Genomic DNA, 15,499 nt, shown 5'->3' with positions numbered 1-15,499 from the left:
GTCCGGGTATGAGGAGAACTTGACCCCGAGGGCGCAGACGGCGTACAGTAAGGCTTTCCCCACGGTGCCATTGCGCACCTGGGCCCGCAATGTCGCCGGATGGAAGATGCTATGCGGTCTATCGTGGACCTTGGCGAGATACAGGTCGACCAGCTCTGCAGTTGTCTCCCAGGGAATTTGAATTGGGTCCGAGATTGGTTGATGATGTCGGACAGGTTGATTGCGAGGTTGCTGTTCTTCGCTGAGAATCACCACCGGCTCGGGATTTGGCTCGCTGTTCACTCCCACCGGGTTTTGCCTTCGCAACTCGGCACTACATTCGATTCTTCGCTGCTGACATGCGTTGCAGGGCTCACCTGGACCGAGGCGAGTGCATTTTCGTTTAGAGGATCGGCATTGCAGGCATGCTCTTGGGGCTTTCATGCTGTTTCGGAGTGACGGGGTGGATGCAGTGAGGTAGGTGTACGGAGTAGAAGGATTCCCAGTGGTGGATTTGAGCGGAGGCAGCGGCCCCACAGCCTTTCCATACATCGGGATTGCTGTATCACAATTGGCTGTTTTCCGAGGCCCCGAAACCACCCCGATGTATGGAGTCACTTTTTACATGCAACCACCACCCATGATATCAAGTGGATGCTCATCCATACTCACTACTAATCATAGTCTCCTCACCGAGAAGCTACCAGAAGCAGTGGAAATGCACGGAGAACAGGTATATAAGGACTGCAATCGTGTCCGCTTTCATCGCTAATGCTCAATTTTACTCTCAACCTTGAAACTCCTATTTTCCACCCAGTTCGATATTATACAAATCATAAACATCCAAACGGCACTCCACAATGTCAAGCCTCTTAGAGCCCATCATTGTCGGCGGAAAGCTTCCGCTGAGAAACCGTGTGGTCATGGGCTCCATGACCCGGAATCGCTGCGTCGACCGCATGCCCGGTGCAGCACAAGTCAAGCATTACGCAGACAGAGCCAGGGACGGCGTCGGCCTGATTGTGAACGAGGGCACCTTTGTAGACTGGACTGGCTGCGACTGGCAATGGTCGCCCGTCATGATCGAGATGGAGCATGCCGAGGCATGGCGGAAAGTGACCGATGCCGTCCATGAAGCCGGTGGGAAGATCTTTTTCCAAGCCTGGCACGCAGGTGGGTGAATGAGCTTAACAAAGATGGGTGATGTCGCCATGTGATACTCATGCAGGTCTGATAGGTCGGATTCAGCATGACCAAATGCCAATCATGAAAGAAAAGGGTGGACGTGTCCTGGCGCCATCCAGCATCAAAGCTGAAGGGGGGAAATATCGTGACCTTCCGGGTCAGCCGGTATGGGATCACGTCACTCCACACCCGTGCCTTATTGAGGATATCGCTGACCACAACCTGATGTAGGGGCATACGGATAATGTTGAGGAAATCAAGAACCCCCGTGACGTGATCGATACCTATCGACACTCCGTTCTGCTGGCTAAACACGCAGGCTTTGACGGCGTTGAGCTGCTGGCCCAAGGGTAAGTATATGCGATATCCCTTGGTCACAGGATTGGGACTGATACATATCGCAAACCCAGCGGTTATTTACCCCATCAATTTCTCAACACGTAAGTATTCCTCCCCTGAAGTCTTCAACAACTAAGCTAACCAGCCCGGTTCCAAACACAAGTCGTTCAAACAAGCGAACAGATAGCTATGGAGGTTCAGTAGAAAACCGCTGCCGATTCACCCTTGAATTAGTCGATGCCATCAGCGAGGTATTCGGGGGACCCGAGCTAGTCTGCGTCAAGATCAACCCCACGGACTTCTACAATGACTCCGCGACCACTTTTGAGGAGATGAAACAGACCTACACGTTCTTGATCAAGGCGCTCGTTGACCGCCGGGTGGGCATCGTTAACCTTGGCCGCCGCGGAATTGATCCCAATGCAGGCACCGGGGACTTCTTCGGACGCAGTGGTCGACCCGAGGAATTCCCTCTGCCCCCTGGGTACGACCCTGTCTTGGACTTTGGCCCGCTGGTCAAGTATCCCGGCAGCCCGTCCTTGCTCATGGCTAACCATGATTATACACCTGAGGAGGCGGACCGGCTGGTCAAAGAAGGGAAGCTGGACTTGATAACCTTTGCGAGGCCCTTTATCTATAACCCGGTGAGTAGGCTGATTTTTCGAGGTCATTCCTGAATGCTCAGCTAACGACATCAGGATGTAATCTCGCGCATCAAGAATGGCATTCCTTTCGCCCAGAATGATCGGGGCAAGACTGTGCACTACGGACCCTATCGGGCACCCGACGAGAACTACAATGACTGGCCTGCTGCTTCCCTGTAGTACACAAAGCATTCGGGTAGAAGGATATGAGGAAGCTGCTGAGGGTACAAGGAAGAGACCCATTTGAGGATAGATCACATACCTGTACAGCGTACTCTGCAAGTACCCATAAATGAGATTACCTATACACAAATCAGCTGTGAGCAAGGACTGCCGGGCTTGATCAACCGCTCTGCGCAGAATTCGAATCTCCGTCTTTTGCCTTTGTTTTCGAGCGCATTTTGCACCAGCAATCGCCGAAGTTCCTCTTCTTAGTCGGCGAAAACGTGCCGGGTTTTTCTTTGGGTGAGTAAATGCTGTTCTTCGCATCTATAGGGACTCCATGCACGGATTTGGGTTTCTGCTGCTAAGCACCAAGGGAGGCTTGTAGGGGAGCCGGCCTTTCTCGATGTCTCAGTTCGATGTCGTTGCGTCTCTGTAATGAGATCTTGCTGCTCATTAATGAGACGTTGCTGGATATCAACAACACGCCGCAGCACAACATAGAATAGGATCGGTTGGAGTGGTTTGAAAGCCGTTGTCCGAAGTTGTGGGGAAGGATCGTTGCTTAGTGCTGAGTCTAGACCTTTCGAATCTCTACCTCCCTTGCTACAAAGTAGATAAGGGGGGGGGGGGGGGGGGGGGGGGGGGGGGAAGATCACCGTTAGTAACTTTCTAGTAAAGCCAGGATCTCAAGCACCTTGCCTGCTTCATAGAGTCATAAAAGGAATTTATCAAAAGAGAGACCCGAGAAGACTCCAGGTCGGATCATATATGTGTAGAATATAGATCGTTGCCGAGCGTACTACTCAGTACGGCAAGCTACTCGTGCCAATTTGCAATAACCCAATTTCCATAGTATTTCTCTATATAGTAAAGGGTAACATGTGTTCACCGCTTTATTAACCGCCTTTCTTCTAAACTAATCCTAATGTAAAAATTATATATAAGATTCCCTAATAAAGGACCCTAATATAACAATACCTTCGGCCTAAGATACCCGAAGACCCTAATAACCCTAATAATTCTAATGTAACTTGTAGTTATGTGATTTTATTTAACCTAGGCAGCTTGGAAAGATTAAACAGTATTGTCGGCAGAATTGGGGTTATTGCAAATTGGCACGAGTAGCCCACCGTAACTCAGTAGGTAAGGTGCTGCAGCTTCCCTCTTTTTTCCCCCACCGCACCTTATCGATAAAAAGGACCGGACTGACACGTGACGTCCACCCTCCGAAGCTGTAACAGCGAAGCTGACCATTCCTCTCTCGTTTCATTTCACTGTCCATGTCATTGAAGTCTCTCTCGTTGTGCCCGTTCTGTTCTCATCTGGCCCCGTAGCATGCTTGGTCTTTGCCTGCTCATCTACTGACCATGGCGTCTGAATTTATCGGCTACGATGTGCTGGTGACTCTGCGAACGCCACCAAATGCAACTGTGCAAGGAGAAGTGGCCAATGTCATCGGCCAGCGTCTAATTCTACGGAATGGTAGGTAGAGCAATTCTTCAACACATCTTTTTGAACAGTTTCTCCAGGCTTGACCAAGAATTATCGCTAATCAACATGATTACCACTTCTCAGTCAAGCTATCGTGGATCGGTCACCCACTTCCGTCCTACTCCGTCGACGCTCCGGATATTGCGGACCTCTCAATAGCACCATCAGGCCAGCCCACTGCCCAGCAGCCCCCTGTCCCCCTTGCTCCCTTTTCTCACAAGGAGGCAGTGGGTGCTACTTTTGCGCCACCCGCGCCATCAGCGCCACAGCCTTTCGTGGACCCAGCGATTCTGAGTTTCTCGAAACCTCCCTCGAAACCAGTCGACCAGAGCCCAGAGGCAGCGGCACCTTCGAGCTCCCAACATCCTCAGCTATCGCAGCAAGTCGTCCGTGATCAGGCTGCTGTTCTTAATGAACCATTCAGCAACCTTGAGCTAGATGTGAACAAGGCCCCACCCGAGAGCGGAATCGCGACACAAACTGCACCCCCTTTGCAACAGAGCTTACACTACGGACCCAAGACCAATCGTCGCGGTGGTGCGCCTAAGGTCTCCAAAGTTGTCAACGAACACGATGGAGCAGCCAATACAAACCCGAAGACCAGGGGCTGGCGCCAGACAGCCTTTACCGAGCCCTCGCACCCACAACTCGCGGAGACACGCAACAAGCAGCGGCGGAAGAAGAAGGGCAGAGCCAGTTATGCTGAGGACCCGAATGGCTGGGCGACAGAAGACGCCACGGATATTCAGGAATTGGGCGAGTTTGATTTTCAGAGCAATCTTTCCAAGTTCGACAAAAGACGGGTTTTTGAGGAGATTCGTAATGACGACACTACCGCCGATGAGGAACGCTTGGTCAGTTTCAACAGAAGACCGAAGCCCGGAACGAACGGTGGGAGAAACCTGCATTGGACGGAAAACGTTCTCGACAGTCTTGAGGAGAGTGAGGAGGAGCTTACTGATCACGTCCCGAGCGACGCGAAGCTTAGCAGCGGAACCTACTCAGGACGTGAGCGCACACTGTCTTCCAGGGCGCCACCGTCTCGCAAAGGCAGTGCTATTCTCGGACAGCCATTGGTCCCTGCACAGGTCAACTCGCTTGGTCGCAGTCAATTGAGCACGTCTCGAACCACCAGCCCACGCCCGAATAAAACTCACGTCTCAGCATCGCCGATAAGCGGCCCCGGTGTGCCTGGTGCCTCTCTGCGCCTCACGACTACCAACAGAAGCTGTCCAACCGTGAGTCCGCTCCAGACTCTTGAGGTTGAGCAGATTGCGGTCGCGGAGCTCGGCCTCACCGAGGACATGATAACAGAAAACACTGGGCGAGGCATTGCGGAAGCCGCCGTCGGCCTTCTGACTAGTGATGCGGCCGCCCCCACAATGCTTATACTCACAGGCAATCACCGGACTGGAGCACGGGCTATATCCGCTGCTCGCCATCTGCGTAACAGGGGTCACCGTGTCACCGTCTGTATGCTGGGAATTGAGCACGAAAACGAGCTGTTAGAGAATTGCCGCAAGCAACTCGACGTGTTCAAGAAGATCGGCGGTCGAGTGCATCGGTGGGAAGATCTCTCAGCCCGACTGACAACCTCCGAGTTTGCTCCCGACTTGGTGGTCGATGCACTGTTTGGTATTCACATTGCCTTTGAGGACCTTCGCACAGACGATCAAGCAGTAGCCTTCGAAATGATTTCATGGGCCAACAGGAGTAATCTTGAAGTCTTGTCTGTGGACGTCCCCTCCGGTCTTTCTGCCATTAGTGGTGAGTCTTTCTTCCTTGAAGATTGATTAAAATTGCGGCTGGTCTCTAATATGATACAGGCGAAGCGACGGTGGTGGAAGGCGGTCGAGTCTGCGTCAATGCTAAGTCAGTGGTTTGCCTAGGCGCTCCAAAGACTGGTATCGTCAACGCCTTGCTTTCGGGAGAAGGACTATCATGGAATCTCTCGGTAGCAGACATTGGAATCCCTCAGATTGTGTGGAGGAAATATGGCAGTCGACGACGCCACGGAATTGACTTTGGCAACCGATGGGTGGTGCCGCTACGCTACCAGCCACCTCCTGTGTAAAGCAGGCTTTGCATGCATGTGATGATTCTATGACCCAAAAAGTCTTACGGCGTTTTCTAGGGAGTGGGAGATTGAAGAAGAGATCAGGTACTTGCGTTGTGATTGATGATGATGAGGGGGGGGGGCGAGAATACCATGAGACGTGACCTCTTGAAACCGAATAGTCGACGGCGGCTTTGTATTATAGTGCTGTAGATTTAGCAATGGAACCCATATCATGACGATCATTGTTATTCTTTGACCCGCATTGTCTCTATGTTCGGTATGTTTTAAAAAACATTAATTACTATGAAGTTATCAGCCTTGTGGTGTGCCGGCTACACCTGCCGACCATGGCAGGTACGTTATCTCAACTCCAACAGTAGTATCAAATCTCAACGCAGCTTTAAGGTTGGAGACTCAATCATCTCAAATAGAGGCTTTCACATTTTTAATCTCTATCATGGCGCTGACGAGGTTCGTGGCCAGCGCTTATGGAAGAGCGTCTAGTCGACAGTCTTGCCAGGGGTGGTTTTCTAGCGCATGCGCTACGCTTCTTTCGCACATGGTCTTCATTCACTTCCCACTGCAACTCCTACTCGACCCGAGTCCTTGTTAGGTGTGATCTCCTCTTTCCTGAAGTAGACTTCTGTGCCATCAGTTCATCCTACTTGACTCTTCGAGCCTCCCCTATCCTATCGAGCCTGGGCCTAAGAAGACCACCTTATCACCAGCATCATGTCGTCGAACACCACATCATCACCGGCCGACCAAGCAATGCGCCAGCTGCAGTCAGAGCAATCTCGAGTTCTGGATGTCATCGATGAGCTGCGCACCATCGGCGTTGGGGCCCTGGTGGAGCTGCCCCAGCTGATTGTCTGTGGCAATCAATCCAGCGGCAAGAGTTCGGTCCTGGAGGCCATCTCACGCGTTCGATTCCCAGCCAAGAGTAATGTGTGCACGCGGTTCGCGACCGAAGTCACTCTCCGCCGGCGACCGTCAAGTAGTATCAACGTCTCCATCGAACCAGGTCCATCGCGTACGAAGGAAGAGGAGAGACAGAGACTCCGCGGATTCACCGCGGAGGCATTCTCCAATGGCGACGACCTTCCATCACTGATCGAGAAAGCCAAGGAGTGCATGGAAATTACGGAATCCGTGAACGCCGGTTTCAGTGATGACGTGCTCAAGGTGGAAATTTCTGGCCCAGACAAGCCCGAGCTGACGTTGGTGGACCTGCCAGGCCTGTACTACTCAACCAGCCAGGACCAAGGCCGCAAGGGCATCAGCATCGTCCGGGGCATCACCGAGAGATACATGAAGAGCACCCGCAGCATCATTATGGCGGTCATCACGGCGAAGGCCGACTACCATCTACAGGAGGTCCTGGACATGGCCCGAAAGTTTGACCCGCAACGAGAGCGAACGCTTGGTATCATTACCCAGCCGGACGTCCTGGAGCCCAGTTCAGAAGAGGACGATACATACTTACAGTTCCTCAGAAATGATAAAGTATCCTTGCAGCTTGGCTGGCATGCGTTACGCAATCGTTCGTTTGAGACGAGAGATGCATCAGATGATGCTCGAGACGAAAAAGAAGCTGCGTTCTTTGAACAGGGCCGGTGGGCCTCAATCCCTCGTGAAAACGTTGGCATAGATGGGCTTCGTCGTCGGCTGAGCAACATATTGTTCAAACACATTCGCCGAAATCTTCCCGAGTTGCTCACAGATGCCCGAAAGAAAATCGAGATTCGGCAGAGCAGACTCACGACGCTTGGGGAGGCTCGTTCAAGCCTGCAGCAACAGCGAGGCTTCCTTCTCGGTATAAGTACCGGCTTCGGAAAGATTACAGGCCAGGCATTGAACGGCATGTATTCAGACAGGTTCTTCGAAGACGGGCCAGAGTATATTCTCATGGACCAGGATGATCGCCGCCTCCGGGCGATGATTAGAGAACTGAATGAGTGCTTCGCTGAGGCCATGAGTATCAGGGGCAAGCGACGCACTATTATACATAGTTGGAATCAGATACTATCACGTTCAGACATCGCAGCGTTGAGTGCCAAACTCTATATGAAAGACTGGGAATACTCATGCGTCAGCCGCGAATCTCTTGAGCTCGAACTCAACAGCCAAGCGCGTCGAAAACGAGGTATCGAGCTGCCCGGAAGTGCCAATCAATTGCTTGTCGGAGATCTGTTCCGTGACCAGGCCAGACCTTGGGAGGAAATTGCTCGTGAGCATATGATGCACGCTTGGTCGGTAGTGAGATATTTTATCCATTCTGTCCTGCAACACCTCACGACCGAGCACACATATTCGTTGATAGCCACGTCTCTTATCGATCCGGAACTCGACAAGATGAAAGAATCCCTCCTGGCGAAGCTAACCGAATTGACAGCTTACACGAAACGCAGACACCCTCTGCCTGTAGGAAAGAGCTTTCTTTCTAAGATCCAAAAATCCCGAGTTGACCGCCAGTTCAAAGCACTAGAGCAAAGACTGTTGATGTCAAAGAATGCTTCTGCGGATGCCTCCTTTACTTTGAATGACTTCAAAAAAGCTACTACAGGTTCAGAAACAGAGGGGAATGAGTTCGTTGCGGCGGAAATCATTGATCAGATGCAAGCGTACTATGATGTTAGTGACATCTGCCAACTTGAACCGCATATCTACCTTCCTAACAACTTATCTGAGTTCTTCTAGAACGCTATAGTGACCTTTGTGGATAACGTTGCGATCCTTGGCATCGAGAACTGCTTGCTCGCCCCCCTGGAAACCATTTTCACAGCCCAGACTATTAACAACTTAAACGATGAGAGGATTCAAGATCTCGCCAGTGAACCATCCTCGGTTGAGCAAGAGCGAAAGCGCTTGTCTGAAGAGCTGCGCAAATTGCAAGAAGGCTTAAGCACACTCCGCCTTTTCAGCACACAGATGCCAACGCTATCAAAACCCATGGTTTTCAGTAAGATTCTCTTCACCAGGACACGGCATGCATGAACTGACTTGGGATATAATTAAGCGCAGAGCCCTCTATCTGGTGCCAAAACTTCGATTCCTTTCAGAAGCACTGACAAATGCGAGGACTCAAAGAAAAATGGTCCTTCTTGTAAGTGTGTAGGCTGAATTGCCGCAAATATCACTAATCATTTGGATAGCTTCAGCGCAGCCAAGTGCTAACCCATTTACTAGGGCATCCTATGATATTGAGCAGGCCAAACCCTCTATCTCGGATTTTAGCCGTTCTTCCGCAGCCTCTAAACAAACACGGGACCCTTCTCCTGGCAGCTTATTTGGTACCGGATCTACTCCGCAATGCTCCATTTCAGATAGTGCAGCATCATTCGTCCCAACTCAAAATAAGTCTACATTTTCTGTGACCCCTGAAACAGCTCCGAGCCCCAATATATCCCTTCCCAAGGGCACTATATTCAGTACGGAGACAGACCCCACGGCTACTTCTGATCATTCTACAACAAAGTCCCCAGGTACAAAATCCGGCAAGACTCTATTTGGAGCTCCATTCCCTGGGTTCGGGATCCTAGGTTCTACCAATATTTCTACCGCTATTCCTGATCGCTCTACCTCGAACTCCCCCGGAAGAAAGTCCGGCACGAGCCTTTTCGGGTCTCCACCCCATGGACTCGGGGCATTCGGCTCTACCAGCGGTACAAGCTCTGCAGACAACACCCAAAGCAGTGGTTCTTCCTCCAAGACTCCGAGCACCCGAGGCTTTTATGGGTAGGATCTCCCTTCTAGTCACTACCCCTTCTATTTATTGCCTTCGTTACTCTTCTTTAGCTCTCCCTTGAGATTTGCTTCATTTGTGCGTTGAATTGATGTAGTACCAGCAGAAACCCATGATTTCTGACGATATTTTTGGGAACTAGGCCCTATCTTTGGGAAAGAACTGCTGAGGGTAATGCCGTTAATGTCTATCAACACATCGCTTTGTCGCAGCGATTCGCTGGCTTCTCTTCAGAAGTGAGTTAATCGATGCCTTGTCATGCATGCAGGTGATACTAATAGGAGCACAGGAACTTCGACTCGGAGACTATGAACGGGGTGACAAACTTCGCACACCATGGTCCCTAGGTTCATGATATCATTGCTGTTTGTGCTTGTGACTACCATAAGCATGACTTTTGGACTGGCTGCTGTATAGCGTTGTTCTTCGATTCTTCTCTGTTTATCTTATCTCTGGTAAAAATCTGGTGGCAAGTAGACAAGCCCCGCAACGTCTTGTGTTGTCAAACAGTTACTATCCTTGTACAGTACATATGGGTGCATTATCCGCATGACCCTTCTTTCTGGAGATCAATGACTCTCTTCCGTCTTGCCAGCCGCGAAGGTAACTCCTGAGGATGAGTATGGAGAGCTTATACAAATTTATGCTACAAACGCATGGCCACACCCCGTTTGATTGTCAGCATCCTTGAGCTGCGACAGCGCACTCGACAAACTCGTCTGTGTCCCGATATCTTCCACCATTAAAGTGTCCACAACCCGGTGCAACGTCTCCACATACGGGCCATCTCCTGCCTGTGATGCAATCTCAGAGATAATCCTCCCATAAGCCCAAATGTCGTTGAATTGGCGCTCTTCAAATGTATGCTCAAAGGGCAAAGTTCTGTCTTCCGCCAAGACCGCTGGTGCACACCACTCCCAAGTGAACCCTCCTATACCGCTAATGTCGATAAGCACAGCATTGCCCTCCTTATCGAGAACAATATTAGAAGGTTTTAGGTCCATATGAGTTTTCTTAGCCTTGTGAAAGCACTCCAATGCAGTTCCAATTTGAACAGTCCATTTCTGCCAGCAGTACTCTGCGACACGACGCTCCGTAAGGATTTGCTGTAGAGATCCACCAGGATATGCCTCGAGCAGGATTCCAACTATCACTAGTTGTTTCTCGCCTGTAGTCGATGTCTGGTAAGGGTTCATAGAGACCGCGACCCCTGCCGCCTGTGCAATGTTTGGGACACCTGCGAAATACTCAAGATTTTCCAGCTCCTTGCAGATGACTTCGGTATCGCCGGGCCAGTATATAAGACGGTTGACCTTCTTGATGACATACTGGGCCCCACCGTTGCTGACCCAGTATACATAGTCTGTGATGTTCGCACCCTTCGTAAGCTCCTCATAGTTGATCCTGCGGAAGGAAGGAAACTCGTCGCACGAAGGATAGACGACTCTAAGAGGGTCTTCCTGAATTCTGCATCTTAAGAACGTCGAATTGGCGTCGCCCTTCGTCTCCGTCATGTTCGTGGTAGTGTCCACTTCGACCTCAACTCCTAGTCCCGGCGTTGCGGTACTTTCATCCGTCTCATCCTCGCCCAGTATGATCTCAGTCACGGTGTTGGCTAGGAGAGGGAGCGACTTGTAGTTCAGCTGTTGGACGAAGCTCTGGAAGAATTCGCGTCGCTCACGCTTTGAAGCTTGCTGCTGCTGCTGCATGGCGACATTTTCAAGAAGTTTAGCGACGGGGCCTAGCAGAGTCACTGTGATCCACCATTTGTCGTTGTCAATGTAGTAGATTAATGCCTGCGAGCGACGGACGGGCTCCGGCAATCCCAAGCAAAGGTGATCCTGACTCTCAGAATACTTTTTCAACTCAAGACGAGGTGTTGACTTGACATCAACTAATTCCTCTGCAACCGATTTCTCTGCCATATTTGATGGATGGATGAACTGGATGCAGAGAATTGGGAAGTAATTTGGCTTGAGATGCACAGAAGAGGGTGGTCGGAAGATGAGAGTTCACGTGCTGGAGTTGAAGAGACGTTTGGTGGTTTGGTTGCACAACAAACAGTGACTAGCGGATGGGCTTGCCCACCGCAATTCGATGTTGTTGATACTATCATGGATGGGAGTTCGTTACTTAGTGCTGGTTGCCAGTGCAGTGAGCCGACTTTCTTTCCCAAACGAGTATCGCGTTTGCCAGGCAACCCGAGGCTCCATCATCTTCGTCTACATACTACCTCGATAAACCCATACTTTGTCTGCTCCATCTCTGGGGCATCGCTAACTACTAATCTGTAGGTCGACCCCGAAATAGTATGCCGGAGAATTTGGCCTATGATGCCTGGAGACACCGACTTTTCTATCCCAAGAGCCTGGTGGCTGTTCCAATGCAGCCTTTGCCAGCGGGAGCCTAATCCAGGGAGACTGTCTCACTAGGTACCTTATACCTATCGACAGGCTCGTTACCATATCGGTCTATCCTTCATGACGATGTCGGGGGCGTGGCTTGGACTGCTGCTGCCTGATACCACTAAGCACTGTTGCATTGGAGTGAACCATTACCGCCTCATCGCCATTCGGGATCACTCGGGGTTCGTTCGACACACGCACCTGCGTGCTCACTCCACGCTTCTGAGTTAAGGCCAGACCACCTCCCAGCTTGCTATACACAAGGACCTCAATCTATGTATGTAAGCCCTTGCACTAGTGCCGCGTTATGTCTTCGCCATCTCACGAGGCGAGCGCCTAGCTTGCCCCCAGAATAGTTTTTTATGTCTAATGCTACCTAACTCCAGATCTTGCCATCCTTGTCATCCCCGTCAAGCATCAGACCTACTGAGACCTCAGCCGCGCATCCTGTTGCATACTTGCCGATATGCGCTCACATGGTGAATAGTCATGGCTGAATCATTGATCGGTCGACGGACTCGTCCAACTCTCAATTTCGAAGCGCAATCAACTCCCTCTGGTTCCGGAGTCAGAGGGGCTATCTATCGCGATTAGTCTGCTTTGTGCGGTCCACATAACGTTGATATCCGCCGGATACCACTCGCAACCACCAGCTGTGCGCCCAGTCTCGCCTCATAGAGCTTGAAGTCGAAGGCCAAGACAATTATGACAGGCGAAATAATCATCGCATTTGCGGGTGGTCGATGAAGATATCCTTTGACCGTTGGTGGAAGGAGCTATACTCGCGGAGGTGCATGTGGAAATGCATGGGTTACTTTGTGTCAAGGAATTTAAAGAGTGATATAGAGGGATTTTTTGTGGCGCTACCGGATCTTATTCGAGCAATGAAGCCAGGGAATTATGGAGAAAGTGTGGACTTTTCTACGATTTATCTTTGCATGTCCATGTTTTGTGAGAGGTAACAATAGGGTGAAGTGGTTCTGGCATATGCCGGTGGTAGTGGTACATCGCAAATTTCTGCTTGTCATTACAGACAAATCATCCTATCGATATGTGCACTGTAAAATCCGATGCCTGCTGTGTCCTTGGGCACCACCAATGGGCATGTATATACACCAGAGTAAGTACGGAGTACAGAGCACGAGAAGTAAACAATTGCTGTACAGTATAGATTTCACAGCATAATCTAACCAAAATAGGTTAGTCTCGGTCACCCGAATACATCATCTCTTGGAGAGCGGCGACAAACCAAACCCGCGGAGGAGAGCTGGCGCTGTCACAAATTCTTGGGAGCTTTTGTCGCAACGATGGGTAAAGGTAAGCCTCATTCGACTCCATCCCTGAAACCCGCTCAGACTGAGAGCTTGCTAACAGAATATAGGAACGGATAAATTATATGTACGCTGTCTTCGCCCTCTACCTCAATCCCAGTCTGCGCTTTCGCGCGTTCCTAATCTCTTATCGCATTTGCGGTTGGGCTGACCCAAAAGTCTTCCACAGATCACGCATTCAGAATGGGCGTCGGAGGATGCCTTCTCCGCCAGCGCCGGAGCGGGCGTCACGCGCGCGAAACGCGGCGGAGTCGATAATAGTTTCAAGCGCCTGCCCTTCAACTTCTGCTCGCTCTCCCTCCAACCGTACGCGCATCCGGTGTGCACCCACGAGGGCACAATTTTCGACCTGACCAACATCCTCCCCTGGATCAAGAAGCACGGCACGAACCCGGTGAATGGGGCGCCCCTCAAGAACTCCGATCTCATCAAGCTCAACCTGGCCAAGAACGAGGCCGGCGAATACGTCGATCCCGTAACCTACAAGGTTTTCACCGACAACACACACATCGTCGCGCTGCGGCCGACAGGGAATGTCTTCGCGTGGGATACGGTCGAGCGGCTGAATATAAAGGGCAAGCTGTGGAAGGATTTGGTTACGGATGAAGAGTTCACCCGGAAGGACATCATCACGCTGCAGGACCCGCAGAACATCGAATCGCGGAACCTCAGCTCGTTCAACTACATCAAGGAAGGCGAGAGCGGGTTGACCGAGGAGCAGATCCGGGAACGAGAGGACCCCGCTAACAATGTCAATGCCAACGCTCTGGGCAGTTCGGCCAAGATCCTGAAAGCAAGGGAAGCAGTGGCCAAGGCCCGCTCGGAGAGGGCACAGCGCGCGGGCGTCGCTGGTGCGGCTGCTGCCTCTGTGTCCAAGACTGGGGCTGGACCTGGGTCTGTTGGTGCCTTGTCGCAGGCTAAGAAGCCGGTTGCTGGGAAAGCAACTCCCTATAATGCCGCACGGCATACGACGGGGTTGGCTGCTGCCTCGTTCACGAGCACGGGGATGACCCCGCACACGTCCGCCGACCTCGCACTGCTTTCGGACGAGGAATACATGCTGAAGAGGGGTCGCGTCAAGCACAAGGGCTATGCGCGCATCTCGACTACGTCTGGGGACATCAACCTGGAACTGCACACGGAATATGCACCCAAAGCCGTGTGGAATTTCATCAAGCTCGCCAAGAAGGGTTACTACAGGGATGTCACCTTCCATCGCAATATCAAGGGCTTCATGATCCAAGGTGGTGATCCATCCGGGACTGGACGCGGAGGCGAGAGTATCTGGGGCAAGTATTTCAACGATGAGTTCGAGGGGCCTCTGAAGCACGACTCTCGAGGCACGCTCAGCATGGCCAACAAGGGCAAGAACACGAACAGCAGTCAATTGTAAGTGATTTTAGGCACCACATCGGCGTCACCGACTTCCTCAACCTTACCGCTGACCTGCACGCCACCAGTTTCATTGCCTATCGCGCCCTGCCTCACCTGAACAACAAACACACCATCTTCGGTCATGTCATCGACGACCCGACCCCATCGTCCCCGACCTTGAACAAACTTGAGACACACCCCACCAACTCCACCACCAACCGACCCACCCCGGACATCCGCATCACCGATGTGACCATCTTCGTGGACCCCTTTGAGGAATTCCTGAAGCAGAAGCAGGCGGAGGAGGCCAAGGCCAAGGGTCACATCACCGATCCGGCGGAGGAGGAACAGAATGCACGCCGTGAGGACGACGATCGTGTGACCTGGACAGGGAAAAGGGTTCGTGGTGCCGGAGGTGGTTCTGCAGAGGAGGGCTCGGCCGGTGTAGGGAAATACCTCAAGGCCGCCCTGGCCGAACGGGCGGGCCAGGAGGAGGACGAGATTGTGGAGTATGTGGATGATGAGCCTGAGCCGGAACCGGTGCGGAAGAAGATGAGAGGCGCTGGGGGATTCGGAGATTTCAGCTCATGGGATTGAGATTTGGCATGTCCTGAAGTTTAGGGTTCTACATAGTACCATTTACTATGGTCTGTACAAAACCACTATGGCATGATGTTGTTACTCAGTACCTAGTAGTTGTACGTTAGTGATTGTATACAAACTCTGGTTCTCGATTGGGCATTATGCGAAGATACCTTAGTAGTCAGGTCACTAGAGAAATT

General features: G+C 51.5%; 2 protein-coding genes across 2 annotated transcripts; both read left to right on the top strand.

Moving 5' to 3' along the window:
• Positions 1-839: 839 nt before the first annotated feature.
• Positions 840-2,327, top strand: BO66DRAFT_414876 (FMN-linked oxidoreductase; the record flags this gene model as incomplete). The annotated part of the gene is made up of 6 exons (XM_025649501.1): positions 840-1,152; positions 1,217-1,329; positions 1,396-1,514; positions 1,575-1,604; positions 1,667-2,147; positions 2,202-2,327. 6 exons carry the CDS (start codon positions 840-842, stop codon positions 2,325-2,327), a joined length of 1,182 nt encoding a protein of 393 aa, XP_025499597.1.
• Positions 2,328-3,679: 1,352 nt separating this feature from the next.
• On the top strand, positions 3,680-15,314 carry BO66DRAFT_414874 (peptidyl-prolyl cis-trans isomerase; the record flags this gene model as incomplete). The annotated part of the gene is made up of 5 exons (XM_025649500.1): positions 3,680-3,794; positions 3,888-5,570; positions 5,630-5,871; positions 13,513-14,732; positions 14,804-15,314. 5 exons carry the CDS (start codon positions 3,680-3,682, stop codon positions 15,312-15,314), a joined length of 3,771 nt encoding a protein of 1,256 aa, XP_025499596.1.
• Between the last annotated feature and the right edge of the window lie 185 nt (positions 15,315-15,499).

This window comes from Aspergillus aculeatinus, assembly GCF_003184765.1.
Source record: "Aspergillus aculeatinus CBS 121060 unplaced genomic scaffold BO66scaffold_58, whole genome shotgun sequence".
Taxonomy (NCBI): Eukaryota; Fungi; Ascomycota; class Eurotiomycetes; order Eurotiales; family Aspergillaceae; genus Aspergillus; species Aspergillus aculeatinus.
The sequence above is the reverse complement of the archived record's forward strand: the minus strand, read 5'-3'. Positions and strand labels throughout refer to the sequence as shown.